Genomic DNA, 21,102 nt, shown 5'->3' with positions numbered 1-21,102 from the left:
ATTTATGTCCAAGAGTGTTCTGCCTGTTTTTCTCTAAGTGTTCTATATTCTCCAGTCTTACATTTAGGACTTAAATCCATTTTGAGTTTTTTTTGTGTGTGTGTGGGAATAGAGAATGTTGTAATTTCATTCTTCTATATGTAGCTCTCCAGGTTTCTCAGAACCATTTATTGAAAAGACTATTCTCTCTCCATTGTATATTCTTGCCTCTTTTGTCATAGATTAGGTGACTATAAGTACATGGGTTTATCTCTGGGCTTTCTGTCCTGTTCCACTGATCTGTATTTCTGTTTTTATGTCATTACCAGTGTTTTGATGACTATAGCTTGTAGTATAGTCTGAAGTCAGGGCACCTGATATCTCCAGCTCTGTTTTTCTTTCACAAGATTGCTTTGGATATTTGGAGTTTTTCATGTGTCCATATAAATTTTGGGCTTCTTTGGGTAGCTCAGAAGGTAAAGAATCTGCCTGCAATACAGGAGACCCAGGTTCAGTGCCTGGGTCAGGAAACTCCCCTGAAGAAGGAAATGGCAGCCCACTCTAATATTCTTGCCTGGAGAATCTCATCAACAGAGGAACCTGATGGGCTGCAGTCCATGGTGTCACAAAGAGTCAGACACAACTGAGCAACTATAAATTTAAGACTTTTTTGTCCTAATTTTGTGAAAACTGCTATTGGTAATTTGATAGGGATTGCACTGAATCTTTAGATTACCTTGGGTAATATGGTCATTTTGACAATATTGATTCTTCAAATCCAACAACATGGTATATCTTTTCATCTGTTTGTGTCATCTCTTAATTATTTCATCGTTGTTTTATAGCTTTTGAAGTATAGGTCTTTTGCCTCCTTAGGTAGGTTTATCCTTAGGTATTTGATGCATTTGTGAGTGGAATTATTTCTTTAATTTCTGTTTCTGACCTTTCATTGTTCATGCTAGAAATGCAACAGATTTCTTTGTTTTGTATCCTGCAAGTTTGCTTAATTCATTGATGAGCTCTAGTACTTTTCTGGTAGCATCTTTAGGATTTTCTAAGTATAATGTCATGTCATCTGCAAACAGTGACAGTTTTACTACTTTTCCAATGTGTATTCCTTTCTTTCTTTCCTTCTCTCATTGCCATGGCTAGCACTTCCAAAACTATGTTGGAAAAAAGTAGCAAGAGTGGACATCCTTGTCTTGTCCCTGATCTTAGAGGAAATGTTTTCAGCTTTTCACCTTTGACTGTGATGCTGGCTGTAAGTTTGTTATACATGGTCTTTGTTATATTGAAGTATATTCCATCTGTGCCTACTTTATGGAGAGTTTTCATCATAAATGGGTGCTGAATTTTGTCATTTTTTTTCTCCATCTGTTGAGATGGTTATATGGTTTTTAGTCTTTAATTTGTTAATGTGGTGTATCACACTTACTGATTTGCAGATACTAAAAAATCCTTGCATCCCTGGGATAAATCACACTTCTTTGTGGTGTATGATCCTTCTAATGTATTGTTGCCTTTGGTTTGCTAGTATTTTGTTGAGAATTTTGGAATCTATATTCGTCAGTGATATTGACCTGTAGTTTTCCTTTTTGTAGTGTCTTTATCTTTGGTATCAAGGTAATGATGGCCTCATAGAATGAGTTTGAGAGTGTTCTTTTTTGTAATATTTTGAAAAGGATAGGTGTTAACTCTTCTAGAAACATTTTATAGTATTTTCCTGTGAACCCATCTGGTTCTGAACTTTTGTGTGAATTTTTTAATCACAGTTTCAATTTCTGTCCTTGGATTGCCTATTAATATTTTCTATTTCTTCCTAGTTCAGTCTTGGAACATTGTGTCTTTCTAAGAATTTGATCATTTCTTCTTGGTCATCCCTTTCATTACCATATAGTTGCTTGTAGTATTCTCTTTTAATCCTTTGTATTTCTATGGTGTCAGTTGTAACTTTTCCTTTTTAATTTCTATCTTTATAATTTGAGCTCTCTCCTTTTTTTCTTGATTAGGCTAGCTAAAAGTTTATCGGTTTTGTTTATCTTTTCTAAGAACCAAGTTTTAGTTTACCTTTTAAATTTAATTTACCTTTTCTAAGCACCAAGTTTTAATTTACCTTTCTTACTGTTTTCATCATCACTATGTCAATTTTTTCTGCTCTGATCTTCATGATTTCTTTTGTTCTACTATCTTTGGCTTTGGTTTGTTATTCCTTCTCTAGTTGCTTTGGGTGTAAGTTGTTTATTTGTAATTTTTCTTATTTCCTGAGGTAAGAATGTATTGCTATAAACTTCCCCTTTCAAACTGCTTTTGCTGGATTCCTTAGGTTTTGGATTGTCATGGTTTCATTTTTATATATCTCAAGGTATTTTATATTTTAATTTCTTCAGTGATCCATTGATTGTTTACTAGCATATTGTGTAGCCTCCATGTGTTTGTTTTTTATAGATTTTTCATGTAGTTGATTTCAAATATCTTAACATTGTGGTCAGAAAAGATGTTTGATATGATTTCAGTTTTCTTAAATTGAATGAGGCTTACTTTGTGGCCCAGCATGTGATTAATTCTGAAGAACATTCTATGTACACTTAGTATATTTTGCTGCTCTTGTATGGAATTCTCTATACATATCAGTTAAGTCTGTATTGTCTCATGTGTCATTTAAGGCCTGTGTTTCCTTATTGATTTTCTTTCTGGATGATCTGTTCATTGATGAAAGTGGGGTGTTATTTATAAAGTTCCCACTATTACTGTGTTACTACTGATTTCTTCTTTTGTGGCTAGTAGTTTTTGCCTTATATTTTGCAATACTCCTATATTGGGTACGTGTATATTTGCAATTGTTATATCTTCTTAGATCGATTGTTTGATCATCATGTGATATCCTTCTTTGTTTCTTGTAAACAGTCTTTAAAGTCTGTTTTGTTTCATATGAATATTGCTACTTCAGGCTTGTTTTGATTTCCATTTGCATGGAGTATATTTTTACATACCCCACTTTCAGTCAGTATCTGTCCCTAGAATTGAAGTGGGTTTCTTGTAGACAGCATACATGCAGGTCTTGTTTTTGTATCCACTCAGCCAATCTGTCTTTTGGTTGGAGCATTTACATTTAAGGTAATTATAGATACTTGTGTTATTGCCATTTTGTTAATCGTTTTGGATTTATTTTGTAGGTCCATTTTCTTCCCTTCCTCTTTTATTCTTTTGTGATTTGATGACTGACTTTAGCATTGTATTTGGATTTCTTTTTCATTTTTGTTTTGTATATCTAATGTAGATTTTTGGTTTGAAGTTACCATGAGGTTTTGATATAGCAATCTATATATAAACAAAATTGCTTTTTAAGTTGCTGTTCTCTTAATTTCAAATGCATTTCCAATATTCTGCATTTGTACTCTTCTCATGATTACTGATTTTGTTATCATATTTGTGTTTGGATGATTTTCTGCCTTTATGTTTACCTTTACTGATGAGATCGTCTATTCATTATTTTCTTGTTTTTAGTTGTGGCCTTTTCTTTTCTTACTGGAGAATGTCCCTTAGCATTTGTTGCAAAACTGGTCTGGTGGTTCTGAAGTTTCTTTTCTTCTATTTTTCTGTAAAGCTTTTGATTTCTCTGTGAATTCCAAGTTAGAGCCTTCCTTGGTAGAGTATTTTTGTTTTTAGGTTCTTCTCTTTCATCACTTTAAATATATTGTGCCAATCCCTTCTGGTCTGTAGAGTTTCTGCTGAAAAAAATCAGCTGATATCATTATGAAAATTCACTTGTATGTTGTGTTGCTTTCCCTTGTTAATTTTATTATTTTCTCTTTGGTTTTAATTTTTTTTGACTTGATTACCATGTCTCTCAGCATGTTTCTCTTTGGGTTTTTCCTGCCTGGAACTCTGTACTTCCTGGACTTGGGTTTATGTTTCCTTTCCTATGTTAGGGAAGTTTTCAGCTGTCATCTCTTCAGGTTTTTTCTCAGGTCCTTTCTGTCTCTTTTCTCATTTTGACCCTGCCATACTGAGAATAGTGGTGCATTTAATGTTGTCCCAGAGGTCTCTGAGACTGTCCTTATTTCTGTAAAATCTTTTTTGTTGATTCTGTTCTGCAGCAGTGGTTTCCACCATTTAATCTTCTAGCTCACTTGTTTTTCTGCTTTGTGTATTCTGCTATTGATTCCTTATAGTGTTTTTCATTTCAGTTATTATTCATCTCCATTTGTTTGTTCTTTAGGTCTTCTAGCACTTTGTTAAACATTTCTTGTATCTTCTCAATATGTGCCTTTCTTTCCCCAATATTTTGGATCATCTTTACTATCATTACTCTGATTTTTTTTTTTTTTTTCCTGGTGGATAGCCTGCCTTCAGTTCACTTGATTGTTCTTCTGGAGTTTCATCTTGTCCCTTCATCTTGGACACATTTCTTCTGCTGTTTCATTATGTGTAACTTTCTATGATTGTAGTGCTCATTCCTCAGGCTGCAAGGTTATAGTTGTTCTTGCTTCTGCTGCCTGCCTGGTGGATAAGGCTGGTCTAAGGGGCCTGTGCTGGCTTCTGGAGGGAGGAACTGGTTCCTGCCCACTGGTGATCGGAGCTTGGCCTTGTCCTGGTGGACAGGGCCATGTCAAGGGCTATGTTTATTGAGCAGCTGTGGGGTCAGGAAGACTTTAGTCAGCCTCCCTTCTGAGGAGTGGGGCTGTTTTCCCACCCTGTTGGTCGTTTGGTCTGAATCATTTCAGCCTTAAGCCTGTTGGGTGGGCCAGGTTTTGGTGAAAAAATGGTGACCTTCTGGAGGGCTCTTGCCAATGAGTACTCTTCAGAACTACTGCCACCAGTATCTTTCTCACTGCAGAAAGCCTACCCCATCCCACCCCCGAACCTCTGCTGGAGACCCTTCAATTCCAGCAGGTAAATCTGCCTCAGGCTTTTATGAACTCACTGCCTTTTCTCCCAGGGCCTTGTGCACATGAAATCTTGTGCATGCCCACTAAGAGTAGAGTTTCTGTTTTTTTCTCAGACCTGTGGAATTCTTTTGATCAAATCCTACTGTTCTCCAAAGCCAGATATTCTGAGGATTCTTCTTTTTGATCAAGGCGTCCAGCCTGGGCTGCCTGATGTGGGTGTTGGAAATTTAACCCTGTGGTAGAACTTCTGTGATATAGCTATTTTCTAGTTTGTGTGTCTCCCACCTGGCAGATGTGGGGTTTGACTATTGTGATTGCACCCCTTCTATCTTCTCATTGTGGCTTTTTCTTTATCTTTGGATACAGAATATATATATAGACTCTAGTGTTTTGGTTTTCTTCTCAGTGGTTGTTCAGCAGTTCTTTGTAGTTTTGGTATTTGGTGGGTGGGGGAGAACTCAAGTCCTTCTACTCTGCCATCATGTTTATACCTCCCTAAGCACCATTTTAGTAACTAGTGTTTTTTATTTTCTTGATAGCAATATGTTCTCTCTTATTCACTAAACTCTTACATATAAAGGTATATTACTTAGCTATACTTTATGTTTTACTAATCTTTTATTCTATTTTGCCAGGATTATATTTTAGCTTTATAGATTTTAATATGTATGTAATCCATCCTCATTAATTGCCTTTAAAAAACTTATACGACAAAAAACTTACATGTTTTTACTTGTTTGTTAACCTAGTTACACTTAAAATAGGATAATTTCAAGTTACAACAACTTGCCATTAGGATTTAACTATTAAACCTGTTAGAAAATAATTCATCCTCCCTATACCAAAATATGAAATAATAGTTTTTTTAAAACAAATTTTTAAATATTTCAGTAAAGTGGTATAGCTTATGTAAGGTTGTACATTCTGTGCTTTGCAAATGTTTATTATACATCTCCTATGTTTCAAGAGTGTAATGGGAGTTAAAAAAGTTAAACTATTGAAAGGTTGTTGTTGAATCATGTGCAGACATCGGGATTCTTGGCCCCCGGAGGAGAAGAATTCAATCCGGGGCCAGAGATGAGGCTTGATTGCTCAGAGCTTTTGTGTAATAAAGTTTTATTAAAGTATAAAGGAGATAGAGAAAGCTTCTGACATAGGCATCAGAAGGGGCAGAAAGAGTACCCCCTTGCTAGTGTTAGCAATGAAGTTATATACTCTCCAATGAATCCAAAGAATGTCTGGAGGTTGTAAAGACCTCACCAGACCTACTCCTATAATTTACATTTTAAGATAACAGAATTAGCCAGAAGGTTTAATCCAGAGACTGTTCTCAGGCAGGACACATTATTGTTATATAATCCTAAGGAATGTAGAGAAGGAAAAAAAAGTTTGTCCTTTCTTCCTCCTTGAGAATTCCAGACCCCTCTCTCCTTGGGGACCCCTAGACTCCTTATCAACCTGCCTAGGAGATGACTCACTATCACTGAGGCATTGTCTAGAAGGATTTCAGGTAAAGAAACTGAAAAAAGTTGAGGATTAGCCAAGGGGAATACGCACTGTATAGTACTTATGTATAAAGATCATGAATCCCTGAAAAGTGATAAGTTTCCAGGAAAGGGGTTATGTTTCAACTGAGTTTTAGAGACTGAGAGGCAGTTAGCTGGATAAAGAAAGAGATAACTTGTTTTAGGGGAAAGAAACTGAAAATGCAAAGACTCACATTTAAAAGAGTATGGGATGAAAACTAAATGGCAAAAATTTACTTGTGGTCAAAGTATAGGATGTGAATCAGGACTGGTGAGCCATAATTTACAGTAGACAAAGATCTTATTTTCTCAAGTGGACAATGGGTAAAATCAGTGGGTTTTTAAAAAAGAATGGAGAGGATCATATTTGTATTTTAGAAAGGTTTTAAAGGTGATAAGAAAGGAGTCAAAGTGAACAAAATTCGTTAATTGATAATTAATAAAAATATGTATTCAGGGAAAATATGAGTGAACACTGAATGAAACAATGAATTAAAAGTTAATGAATTACTACAGTTAGCAGCCGAAAAATAATAACTTTGGTAAGATTACCCTAATTCAGTCAGATGATTGATATAGAAACCAGTTAGAATGGGGGACTATTTCAAAATACTGATATACGAAATCAGACTTAATGTCATTGTTTCCGAAACTAGCTATTGCTAGTTAGTAGGAAATACCATAATGTTGTTATTTGATGTGTTAGTTATTTATTCATTTGCTATCTATTTGATTAATCATAACAGTTTTCCATGTGGTTTGACTTGTTTTCAGGGTATAATACTATAATTCTGAAAAATAAAAACTTTGTATTTTATCTTTCAGCATTTATGTTCTTTATTTCTCTTTTACTCTATTGGTTAGGATTTATGGAAATAAATTAAAATATTGTAGTGGACATTTTTGCCTTTTAATAACAGGGATGCCTTAATATTTTACACTTAAGTTGATTCTGAAAGACATTTTTCAGCATATGAAAATTAACTCATTCCAGGCTAAGTAGGTTAAAAATTATTTGGAAGGTTTTGAAATTTTATCAAATAGCTTGTATGCTCCTACTTAAATGCAGATATGTGTTTTATGATCAGTTGATGTCATTTTATAGTCGTCAATGATTTTTATTTATTTATTTATTTATTTTTTCATCAATGATTTTTAAATCATGCTTTTGAAAAAAGTCTTCATGGCTATGATATATTATTCTTCTGATACAGTGCTGAATTTTATTTTCTGTATTTTGTGAAGTATTTAAAATATTTATGGCCATATTGCTTTATTACTTTATATTGTGCCTACTGTGCTTTGTATTCAAAGATATAACCATAGGATAGTGTAAAATCTTCAAAATATTACACAAAAATATTTAGTTATGTTAACTGGTTCATATTTAATGGGTCAAGAAAACAAACAATTTCAGATTTTTATCAATAAAAATCACCATTGAATTACATGTCCTCAAGCAAATCTTCCTCTTTCTGGGACTCATCTATGAAAATAAGGGGTCTCGGATACAAAAAATGTAAGGTCACTCCAGTTCTAGCTTTCTGCAAACTTGTATTCATATGGAAATCCCTTTGGCTTTATGCTAAAAAACAGTAACACTGTGTAAGTTAGAAATGGACCATGCTATGATGACCCTTGAAAATGTAGACTTGAGTTTCAAAAAGAAACAAAAAATTTGAAAAATCACAAGTCCATCGTTCATCTACTTGGGCCCATGAGCAGTTGAAACTGAGAAATACTGACTTGGTGATTTTATCCTAAGTTATACTGGAGAACCATGGACCAAACATCCCTCCCTGTTTTGTTCAATTTACTTGAAACGTTGAATCCAAAGGGCAGAAGATGGGGAATCAGAAGACTTGGATTTATACCACTCTGTCATTTGGTGGTTTGGGGATCTTAAGTAATTTAACACCTTCAGGCATCAGATTTCTTATTTGCAAGGTGAAATATACTTAATCTTTTAGTTCTAAAGTTCTATGATATGAGAAGCAATAAATAATCCCATAATAAAAATGCCTTTAATTTATATAGTTACCTGGGGTTTACTTTCACATATATTGATCTTAATTGAGCCTCTTCACAAAGTTTGGAGGCAAAAAGCAAAATATTAGTGACTTTATTTCAGAGTTAGGTCTAGACTCCAGACCATTTGTAGTTTGCCCAGTGTGCTTAGCAAGTGGCAGAGTCCTGGCTGGAGCCTAGGCATTCTGATACTTCAATTGTTCTTTTCTTTTTATGACACACTGTCTTTCGTTAAGCTCTGTAATCACCCTTTTATACTTTTCAAGCATTCTGGCACATTTTCCAACTCTTTAAATTGCAGGGACCAGCTATCCTTCTTCCCTTGGGGTTCATTTATAATTTTAAACTATAGAACATTAACACTTGGTTCATGTATATGTTTAAATGATTTCTTGAAAAGTACTCCATCTAACATTTATTCCTTCTTTTCCTGATTCTCTTTCAGATAGCAGTTCTGTGGATGAAAAGGTTTTAAATCATACTTTTTCTTCCCTCCTGAGGGATCTTGTCTTTTTGTACATGTTTGTTTGTGACATATTAGACCTGTTTTGGTTCTTCTGTTTTAGTTGTGAACTGTGCATGTTATCCCAGCTTTCCATTCATTGGTTGTCCTTTAAGTGTGCCCCAATCTGTTGCTTTTATGAAGAGATTACACCTTGCCAGCTTTGCTTACTATAGCTTACACTTGCCAACCTAGGGGTCTGCTACGGTCAAACGCAGCATCTGTTGTTAAGTCTGGCAAATCATGATCCCTCTGACTGATTCATGATCTTCACTGCACATACCAAGTTTTAAGGGCAAATGGTATTGGAATATGATATTTTCCTTGACTCTGCCAGTGCTTTTGTTTGAATGCTGACAGCTAATTTCAAAACCTCTACCCATAAAACCACAGTAGCTTTGACTTGGAGCTGACCCTGCTTAGCATCTGTCATACTAGGTGTTACGTGTATAGTGCAGTTGACGCGTGTTCCCAATTCACGTGTACATAGCTATAGAATGCTAAAAGTCTGTTTCTTTTGTTTCTCTCCATTTTCATTTAAGGCTCGGATAGTAAGTGGCAATGATTTGGATGCTTCCAAATTCTCTGCACTACAGGCGTTTGGTGGGTGAGTACACTCATAACCTTCCTAATTCATTCCATTCATCAATGTTTCTTGGCTGTGCTCTCAACATAGGTATTTTGAGTGCAGAATCTTTCATGATGGTATAATTAGCTTGCCTTGCTGTTGCTTTCTTCTTGCAGTAAAATAGTTTTATAGTGCTTTTTAAAAAGTATATAGATTTGTGTATATTTAAGTTTAATTATGAATAAATATATCTGTATATAAAGAAGAAAATTGAAATCACCTAGCCAGAATAGATCATTCCATAGACAAAACATAACGATATAATTTTAATTACTAGTACAGTTAATACAGTGTTTTGATCTGCTTGTTTGCACTTAATGATGTTTGCATGAGAATATATTTCTGTTTCAATAAGTCAGTCAATGTAATCATTTTCTGCAATTGCATTTTATGGGTGTATAAAAGTATTTAAAATGTGACCACAAAATAATGTGTTAATTATATTTTCTATTTAGTTATATCAATTATATTTTCTAAATAAAACACTTAAACAACAAAGATCTGCTTTAATGTCCCTAAAGATACAATTTGGCTCATGTGTTGTTAGGCCTTTTTCTGTGTGCTTGCATATACATACATATATCTATATCTATATGTTGTATATATTTTTATAGAATAATAGTTTCATATATCCCTGTACATTGAACATAAATGCCAACATATGGCCATTCTATAAATAAGCAATAATTTAGTGTTGATTTAATAGTGGGTATCATTATAGTTGTTTCATAAATAATGACTCATTTGTTCCTTACAATGGCTCTATGAGGTAAGTACTATTTTGACCATCATTTTATACATGAGGAAATGATATATATATAGCAGTTTAAAAAAAACAAAAGACCTTTCTCTCCGTACAGCTAGTAAAGTAGCAAAGTGAGTGTTCAAACCCAGTTAGTTCCAGAATCTGTGATCTTAATCACTAATACTATCCTTTATCTTCAACTTGTAGGTTTCTTTTTCCTTACCTTTTCTTTTTTACTACTTGACAACACATTAGTACCTTGGAAAACTTTCCACTTCCATTATTTATACATAATGGAAATATTTCAAAACCTTTGTGTAATATTTGTTCATTCTTCTATTAATTTTTCCAGGATATTTCTAAGCATCATCATTGTAAATGATACTAGAACAGATGTATAATCAGTTTTCAAAGTGTAGTGTGTGGGCCAAAGCTTATGCACAGTATAGATAAATTGTTTTTTAAGTATTGCAATTTGAACACATCTGTGTATAATAGAAATAGAAGCAAAATTTAGATATATGTTTTAGGTTGGGGCAAAGAAATAGTTTCAGTTATGTTTTATAGTATTTTCATTCCTTTAAAATGAATCTTGTTAAATAACATCCACATGCTATTTACTGTAACCCATATGAAAATTTTTGTTTCGATTTTAAAGCTCCTACATAGTAAAATCATTTTTATTTGGATTTTTCAAATAAGTAACTAAGATATTTGTTATATATACAGACTTTTTGATGCCCTTTAAATACATGAGGAATTGCATTTATACTGGAATATCACAGTAATTTAAATATATTATGAAAACCAACTGTGGCAAAAGCTCACTATGGATTAGTTATAGAAAATTCAGGTAGTAAATGGATTATCCTCTCCCCACTAAATCATATATACTTTCTTTAGTTACTAAAAAGTGACAGTGTGACACATCAAGTAGAAGTATTTATCTTAGAAAATAAGTTGAATTTCAATTTAATTTTGGAAAAAACATTGTATGTCATGGTCTTAAAGGCTTATCTGAGTTTATCATATAACAGTTCTTACAGTTCTTACCTCCCTGTGGCATTCATCACTTAATAACAACTTGCCTTCCTATCTCATGTCTGAATATGGACTTTTTTCATTGTCAGTGCAAAAGAGTTAATCTACCTAAATCTTTTGTTAAGTGTATGTTGTGTAAATGTCTAGCTACAATAGGTCATCTTTGCATTTTGATCCTTTCCACATTATTTTTCCAGAAACTTCTCCTTCATAGACTTAGCAAGGGATTTTGCAATTATGGCAGTATGGGAAAGGGGTGATAATTTTTAGTCATCAGAAAGAGAATTTTCTGTTACCTGAAAGTAGATTCCTCCCGAAGAACTTGAAGAATACATTTAAATGCAAATTTTCAGTCAAACTGTCTTCCAGAAATATTTGTTTCTTATTTTACTTTCCCTATAAGTATTTAAATATATATTTTAATAAAGCAAATTCTATAATTTGCTTAATTATAATTCTCAATATTAAAATTTCTATTGTCCTGGGAAACTGAGACTGGAGCAGACTTTGAAAACAGGGAGTCGTTGCTGTTTCATGACAAGGGTGCTGCATCCTTCACCCCTCTGCCTTCAGCATTCCTAGTCAGTTCCGAGCCGGACCACAGCCTTCCTTCCCTCTCACATCTCAAGTGTCAATAAAAGCACAGTCTATATACAGTGAAGCCAGGTAACGTAGTTAACAATACTGCTAATTTCTGCTCATCTCTCTCTACAGTTCCTGTAAGTGTTGCTGGAAAAGACATGCCAAAGTTTTATTTTTCCTATCTATCACAGTATAATTCAGACAGGTTCTGGGAGAGAGAAAAGATGGACAGAAAAAGAGAGAAGGATGTAAAGATGCTTGTTTCAGTGAAGTTATACATTTAACATTTTACATTATAGTACTTTTTGAGTTTGGTAGCTTTTGTCATAATGTAAGCTAAGGGTCTTACCAAGATACAAAAATACAAGACCTATTGGGAGAAAACCATCTCAGATAAAGTGGAGAAACAATAGGGGTAGGCAGGAAGTGCCTTGAACCATGATGCAGGTCTGATACCCTGGGAAGAGAGAAGAAGGAAGGAAAACTAGGCATGAGGAGCCTTAAACCGACTGCAGTGAAACTGATGAGACTACAGTGAAGTGTCAGTTAGTGGGGAGTCCCAGAAAACAGGCTGGCTGTGAGAGGAGTCCCACCTTGAGCATCCATGGCTGGTCTGTTATGCCCGTTCATTGGGTGGCAGCAGCTTGGGGAGAGAGTGGCCTGGGTAAATGAATGCTGCAGTTGGTTCTGGAGGTGTGCTAACTGAAGTCTGTCAACCAGCTACTCCTAGAAGATTTCTCTGAGGAACATCTGAGTGATACATGCCCGTGGCTGCCTGGCATCTGATAATTTGACATTATTTGAATGTCAGTTTGATGCCACTTCTTTAATCAGTGACAGTGAATGAAGGCACGTAAGTACCTTCATGAATCACTTTCTGAGTTAGGCTGCCACTCCCTTGGGGCTTTAACTGCATTACTTAAGTTTGCTTTTCCCTGGATGTTTGTAGCCAGTTTTATTTTTAATTTTTTTGAAGTTTAGTTGATTTACAATGTGTGTGTTTCAGGTGCACAAGAAAGCGAATCAGTTGTGCATATGCATATAGTAGTTTTATTCATTGCATACTGGGGAGCATTTCAAGGCCTCTCTCTGTAATTTTTTCTTCCTAGTCTAGAGGGACCAGTTGTGTCTCCATCAAAATTCAGGAAAGTCTATAAAACAGTGATGAGGGTAGTGGGGAAACATGTAGTTTGAGAGAAGAGAGACTCATAATTTTTGTTCCCTTCTTTCTTCAGTCACTAAAGTTATCGTGATAGTTCTCATGGAAATAAGTTCTCTGAATCTATGGTAAGAGAGATTTATATTCTGTCTGTGCTTCTGAGCTATGCTATAGCCACTCTCCTTAACCCCAGGAAATTGGTGATTACTTTCCAACCACTACTAGGATTATTGAACCTGTTAGAAAAGAGGTGATGTTGAAAGAGGTAAGAAAAAGAGAAAATGGAGACATACTATTGAAGAGCAGTATCTTCTCTATATGTCAAATAGAAAAAGATTAGCTTCTGTGTTGACCTCCCTTTCAAACAGATAAAATTGCTAAATATATATATACACACACACACACACATATATATATATATGAAATAAGTGCCGAGATTTCCAAGGTTCAATTATTGCCATGAACAAATAACTTAGTGAATGTGAGCAAGTCAATCATTAGTCAGAATTCTGAAGAGTTCTTTTGTATTTAAGTTTACCTTGATTAAAGTCATGATTTTTGTTGTAGTTGTTACACCAGACACAAACAGATTGTAAAATATATGGATATAACAGGTTTAATATACTGTTTCATGTTTGTCATAGTTCTCACATTGCTTTTATATTCTCTATAAAGTTTAGGATCCTATATTCTGTCCTCATGCCTTCTTCCCCACTGCTAGTCTTGACCTCCATGTTTCGTCTGGTGTGAAATCAGTCACTTAACACAGAAGCTAAGATTGTTCTTACTCTTAAGGAGCTTTTAACCCATCTTGTCTCATAGCAGCAGTCTTTACCCTGGTAATGGATAACTTTTTTTTTTTTTTCCTATCTAGCCCATAAATTAAATTCTTCTGTGCCCCCTCAGGTAATTTCCTTTCTGCTAAAGAAAAAGGCCAGAAATTCTCCTAAGCCTGGACAACAGTTCTTTCCACTGCTATAAACCCTTCACTGGGTTGGTGGTTCATCATGCATAAACATCCTTGCACGCTGTCAACCAGGTTTACCAAGTACCAAGAAAATGACAGCCTTCACATAACTTTGCTTCACTCACAATAGCAAATCACTCTTTGGGGCAAAATAGAAGCCTTTTTCTTTCACTTTCCAATTATTTGTTTTCATGGAAAAACTCCTTTTCCTCCCAGGGGATTTGGTAGAGGAGAGCACTATAGATTTAGGGAGACCTGAGTTAAGATTAGGGACTGTTAATTGTTATATGGGTTATCAGATGCAAACGTATCTACTTCCATAATTCATAGTTGTACAACAGTTCAATCACCATGCCTATACTTTTTTCAACTTAGATTGCCATCAGCCTCATTTTAGTTTTCAATACATTTTATCTAGGCAATTACAAGGTTATCTTCTAACTGATCTTCCTGCATCAATTTATTCTTCCACATTAATTCTAGTCTATATGTTGTTAAAGACTAATCTTCTTAAAGTGAAAGTGGCTCAGTCATGTCCGACTCTTTGTGACCCCATGGACTGTTAGTCTATCAAATTCTCCAGGCCAGAATACTGGAGTGGGTAGTCTTCCCCTTGTCCAGGGGATCTTCCCAATCCAGGGATCAAACCCAGGTCTCCCGCATTACAAGTGGATTCTTTACCAGGCGAGCCACAAGGGAAGCCCATTTCCTTAAAGCACAGTCCTTTTCTACTGAAATATGTCTAATGTGTCCTCATTTCTGCAATATAAAGTTGGCTGTTTGTACATGGCTTTGAGTGTCCTTCCTGATTTCTGTTTCTCTCTTTTTACAACAAAGTAGTATTACTCCCTTTTCTATGTTCTTCCATGTCATTCCTATAACATATATTAATTTCTTAAGTTACATAACCTTTACAAGATTCATATCCTTGATGACTTGATTTTAAGCTCTCTAAAGGCACAGAGTCGGTCTTTTGTTATTTGTGTTTCCTTTTATAAAGTTTATGGTAGTGTCTTGCCCTTTTAGGACCTCATTCATAAGTTCATTTTGGTTTAGAATGACAGTCTCTTAGATCATTGGTTAGAATTATTTTTTAAGAGACTTGGGTCTACCATATTTTAAGAAAAAATATTCTTGAAATAACTGTGGATTGAGGAGGAGACACATATGAGAAGTACTTTTTAAAAGAAACTTAAACATCTCTCAAACTTAATGTTACTGAGCTCTTAACAGGAAAAGAAAATCACGAGGCAGTTTTTCTCATAGAAGATATAACCCCAGTTGATTAGGAGGTTGCTTTGCTTTGGATTATGAATCTTCTTTTCTATTTTGGAGTAATGTTTAAAGATTCTGCTGGGAAAATTTATACAATAATCCTACTCTAATTATTCTAAGATAAATTTTATCCTTTCTATCAGAAAACCTCACCTCTTTAGAACACTCTAGATATAAATTCACACTGTGTTAAAGATTTCCTCTAGTAAACTCCATACTTGAAAGGAAAATGTTTATGATTAATCATTGAATAATCTTTTTCACCCTGTTCTTTATACAAGTAATAAAGGGAGTCATCTTGCTCAGTCCATTATAGAATGAATGAAACCTGGCATCTCGTAACTCACGTCAGACATAGTCATGACAGTGTGTAGTTATATCAGCTAGAAAATAATCTTATGTGAGGCTGGGGTCCTCTAGTGCTCAGCACTCTGCCTGCAGTCCTCCTGCCAAGCAGACACATTATATTTTATAAGCAAGATCTAGCCTAGACAGAGAACCTCTTAGCTAGGAAAGCTGATATCAGTAAGGCTATCAACTTTCTAAAACTCATTTATCAAAAAATGATTACTAAGCCATTATTTTCCTGTGGAAAAAACAAAGCAAAAGAAAACCACCACCAAAAAAAAAAAAAAGAGAAAACCCTGCCTATCTAACTTCGGCCTACCACCAGCTGTCAGTTTCCTAGTTTATGTTGAGCTGAAATTAGATTCGTAAATTCCTTAATATCGCCATTGAGAAGATCTTGGTTATTAGACTCGTAAATTTCTTAATATCGCCATTTTTATGTTAGCCACAAAGCCCAGCCACTAGGCCGACTCCTTCAATGTATGGAAAACCACCAGGTTTAACTACAAAACACCAGGACCACATCCTTAGACTCTGTTAATAGGAAATATATGTTAACATAACGTCTGTGGAAGGAAGATTTGTTACTGACTGCAGTCTGAACCAGATTTATAGATACCATAGTTTTCTTGGAGTAAATTATAAATAATTTCTTCCAGGTGTATTTTTTCCTACTTAGATGTTGGCACATAATTCATAGAACTCATTTACAGGATTAAGAAAATGAAATTGTTACCTCATTACTACTAGCTTATAGTTCACAAAATTAGAGATTGACAGCTGTTTCTTCTGGCCTAGTTTGTAGCTTAACATTTTTTCTGACTCAGTAGTAGACTACAAACGCAGAAGGACACTCAATCCAGGGATACTGTGTAAGACTCTCAAATCTGGTAATGATTTTAGTGAAAAGATTCCTCCATCCACAAAAGACCTGATGTCCACTCTAAATGAGACCATTTTCTGTGGTGATAAAGCAGTGCAGAGAGTATTCCTCAGCCAGATTATATTTCTATTATTAAGTTGTTCATAAGAATATACAACTTCAGGATCATGCTGGGTTGCAGGGTTTCACTGAAACATCACATAGCTTTCTCTGTGGCTCAACGGGTAAAGAATTCACCTGCCATTCAGGAGACACAGGAGATGTAGGTTCAATCCCTGGGTCAGGAAGATACCCTGGAGGAGGAAATGACAGCCCCCTCAAGTATTCTTGCCTGGGGAATCCCATGGATAGAGGAGCCTGCTGGTTTACAATGTATGGGGTTGCAAAGAATTGGACACAACTGAGCAATAATATTAGAATATATACTCATCATATAAAGGCCACTCTCTCTGCTTTTTAAGAAAGATAGGTTTACATTTCTGATTGAGAAGATGCTTATGGTCCTTCATCCATATCAGCCCTGGATGCAGCCCTTCATTCAAGGGAAGGAAACCATAGCCACTACCAACTCTGAAACTTTCCTTTCCATAATTGTTTCACACAGTACTGGTTGGCTCCTCAGGAAGGGCCTGCTTTCCCTTTTATCTTTCAGTGACTGCCAGTCAAAAATATACCCAACAAGAAGTCTGTCTTTCCCTAGTTTCTGAAAGCCCAATCCCAGCTCACTGTACTTGAGATGGTCTTTAAATAAATCCCGGATAATGCACTTTCCAAAGACTAGCTTTTGGTAAAGCCACTTCAGCTTTAGGGATTGAAGTTGCAACCTACAACCCCCAGCCCCTGAGGCCATATCTTTTCTCACCTTTGTGACTCCCATTCAGAAATGCTTTCCTTCTTCCAGGCTCCTAATCTGAAAGCCAAAATATCTTTCAAACTGGTACTTTCCATCCTCTCTTCTAACCTCAAGTATTGCAGGAGGACCCACCTCATTAATGTAGCAGCTTCTAGAGATATTCTAGCCTCAGAAAAAGAAATTCCTAGTTAAGAAACCTTAGGAGAGCATATATGTTGGGGAAAAAAAAATTGCTATGTAGAAGCATATTTTTCTAAAGCTTGATTTGTATTTAATTTGCTTATTGAACATCTAGTATTACTGTGCATTTTCAGTTCTTTAAAACAGATCTTTACTCTTGAGTTAAGTCTCTGGCTTGGCTTAAATTCATTAGAAAATCAATGAATCTTTAAAGATACACTAAATAGAATCAAGTTTAATGTTTGAATGCCTTCCAGTTATTTTATGTGTTTGAAAAGCAGCGAATTAAAATCACTGATAATCCTTTATGAATATAGTAATTGGGTAGTCAGTTTTAAAACACTGCCAGTTCAGTAACTATGGAAAATATCATCTGCTACATTGAGCAGAAAAAATGGCTTGTGTTAGAAAATTACCAGTTATTAGTCAAAAAGCATTGAAAATAATGCCTCTAGGTTACACGACAATTATGATTACTATGCATCCTTAACCTGAGGGTTCTTTCCAAAGCTTAATTGATTTGACTATTGACTATATCTAACATGCATAAACTATCTTAGGGGAAAAAAATGAGCTTGATCATTTTATATCCCAATAAAGCATATATTGAATGGTGCTTTAAGTATCTTTTAATAAATGAATACCTTATTCTATGAAAGTAGATAACATAGATTTCCTCTTACAGACAAGTATTTGTTGTTTAGTCTCTAAGTCTGGAGAAGGAAATGGAAACCCACTCCAGTGTTCTTGCCTGGAGAATCCCGGGGACGGGGGAGCCTGGTTGGGCTGCCTCTATGGGGTCGCACAGAGTCAGACACGACTGAAGCAACTTTGCAGCAGCAGCAGTCTCTAAGTCATATCCAACCTTTGGGACCCTATGAATTATAGTCCACCAGGCTCTTCTGTCCATGAGATTTCCCAGGCAAGAATACTGGAGTGGGTTGTCATTTCCTTCCCCAGGGGATATTCCCAACCCAGGGATCAAACCTGTGGCTCCTGCGTTGGCAGTAGGATTCTTTACTGCTGAGCCACCAGGGAAGCCCAAAGGCAGACGATAGAGGAGAGCAAAAAAAAAAAAAAAAAGGAAAACAAAAACACAGTAATAGTCACTGCGAACCAAAATGGTTTGCTTCTGTAATCTCATTTGAAGTAACAAGTTTGCTTAATCCACCATATGTTCTTAAATATTGAGCAGCTTGTTAATCGAACCATAATTCTCAGATATGACCAATTCTAAATTGAAGACTAGTAGGAATACTTCAAGGCTGTATATTGTCACCCTACTTATTTAACTTATATGCAGAGTACATCATGAGAAACACTGGGCTGGAGGAAGCACAAGCTGGAATCAAGATTGCCGGGAGAAATATCAATAACCTCAGATATGCAGATGACACCACCCTTATGGCAGAAACGAAGAGGAACTAAAGAGCCTCTTCATGAAAGTGAAAGAGGAGAGTGAAAAAGTTGGCTTAAAGCTCAACATTCAGAAAACGAAGATCATGGCATCCAGTCCCATCACTTCATGCAAATAGATGGGGAAACAGTGGCTGACTTTATTTTGGGGGGTTCCAAAATCACTGCAGATGGTGATTGTAGCCATGAAATTACTTACTCCTTGGAAGGAAAGTTATGACCAACCTAGACAGTATATTAAAAAGCAGAGACATTACTTTGTCAACAAAGGTCCATCTAGTCAAGGCTATGGTTTTTCCAGTGGTCATGTATGGATGTGAAAGTTGGACTATGAAAAAAGCTGAATGCCAAAGAATTAATGTTTTTGAACTGTGGTGTTGGAGAAGACTCTTGGTAGTCCCTTGGACTGCAGGGAGATCCAACCAGTCCATCCTAAAGGAGATCAGTCCTGGGTGTTCATTGGAAGGACTGATGTTGAAGCTGAAACTCCAATACTTTGTCCATCTCACGCGAAGAGCTGACTCATTTGAAAAGATCCTGATGCTGGGAAAGATTGAGGGCAGAAGGAGAAGGGGACAGCAGAGGATGAGATGGTTTGATGGCATCACCGACTCAATGGACATGGGTTTGGGTGGACTCTGGGAGTTGGTGATGGACAGGGAGGCCTGGCATGCTGCGGTTCATGGGGTTGCAGAGTCGAACACGACTGAGAGACTGAACTGAACTGAGGTAGATACTGGTCTTTATTCTTTCTTAACACTGAAAAACAATATAAAATATAGGATAAATGTAAGGAAACATTTTAGATATTTAAAAAATAGGGCTGATGTTTCAAATTCATTATAACAACAAATACTTTCCCTAGTGTTAATTATAACAGGCCCATATCTAAGCATTATGTGTGATTTTCTTTAAACCTCACCACAACTTTTTGAGGTAGATGTTACAGTTATTTTTCAAATGAGGTTACTAAGCCTTAGAGATATTTAACATGGTCAAGGTGAAATAATGATCGTTAGAGCTGAGGTTTGAACTAGGTTTATGTTATTCTAGGACTTGACCACTTTACTAGTATGCCAAACTAATGTAATTTGCAAATAAATGATCCTTAAGTCTATATCAGTTCTTTGTAATTATGTATTTTGAACTTAATGTTACATTATGTATTGGTCTGATAAGGTTTCTAAGTAGGTGTATCAGATAAAACTTGTAGATACATTTTAAGATTCCAGGAAAGTATTTGCTAAGGTTTTCTATAATATCCCCTAGGAATATATAAGGAGAAGGCAGTGGCACCCCACTCCAGTACTCTTGCCTGGATAATCCCATGGACGGAGAAGCCTGGTAGGCTGCAGTCGATGGGGTTGCTAAGAGTCAGACACGACTGAGCGACTTCACTTTCACTTTTCACTTTCATGCATTGGAGGAGGAAATGGCAACCCACTCCAGTGTTCTTGCCTGGAGAATCCCAGGGACAGGGGAGCCTGGTGGGCTGCCGTCTCTGGGGTCGCACAGAGTCGGACACGACTGAAGCGACTTGGCAGCAGCAGCAGCAGCAGCAGGAATATATAATATTTCATAATATCACCAAGATAAATTAATGATGAATTGAATGACTAAACCCAAAGTGTGATGACTAATGAATCAGGTGGAATATCTTAGTGGGGTGCTTTAAGAATTGACTTTAGGCTTCCCTGGTGGCTCAAGCAGTAAAGAATCTGCCTGCTGTGCGGGAAACGGGAGACACAGTTTTGATCTCTGGGTTAGGAAGATCCCCTGGAGGAGGAAATGGCAGCCTGATTCAGTATTCTTGCCTGGGAACTCCAACGGACAGAGGAGCCTGGTGGGCTGCAGTCCATAGAGTCACAAAGAGTCGGACATGACTGAGCACCAGCACTTTGGTTATTTTTAGTTGAAGTAAATGGAAATGTAAAAGATCTGATTGTAGGATTTGTGGGTGACATTGTTGGTAAAATAGTGTTATTAGATAATGGAATTAATATCTAAGATTTTAGCATATTAGAACTGAATATGGTAAGGTGAAGTATAAATAGTGTATGAGTCAGGATAAACCAGGTTACTATGCAATAACTCACCATCC

At 35.9% G+C, this 21,102-nt stretch overlaps 1 protein-coding gene across 2 annotated transcripts in view; it reads left to right on the top strand.

Annotated features, from left to right (window-relative positions):
- Positions 1 to 21,102, top strand: part of UNC13C (unc-13 homolog C) — a 723,080-nt gene that overhangs the window by 181,060 nt on the left and 520,918 nt on the right. For both annotated transcript variants that reach the window (XM_019968805.2, XM_070797523.1), the window contains 2 exons: positions 8,868 to 8,890; positions 9,467 to 9,531. In XM_019968805.2, the coding sequence (XP_019824364.2) occupies positions 8,868 to 8,890; positions 9,467 to 9,531 (88 nt within the window). The remainder of the gene's footprint in view (positions 1 to 8,867; positions 8,891 to 9,466; positions 9,532 to 21,102) is intronic.

The sequence above is a fragment of the Bos indicus genome, chromosome 10 (assembly GCF_029378745.1).
Source record: "Bos indicus isolate NIAB-ARS_2022 breed Sahiwal x Tharparkar chromosome 10, NIAB-ARS_B.indTharparkar_mat_pri_1.0, whole genome shotgun sequence".
In the NCBI taxonomy this organism is placed as follows: domain Eukaryota; kingdom Metazoa; phylum Chordata; class Mammalia; order Artiodactyla; family Bovidae; genus Bos; species Bos indicus.
Note: the sequence above shows the minus strand (reverse complement) of the source record. Positions and strands in the feature narration are given on the sequence as shown.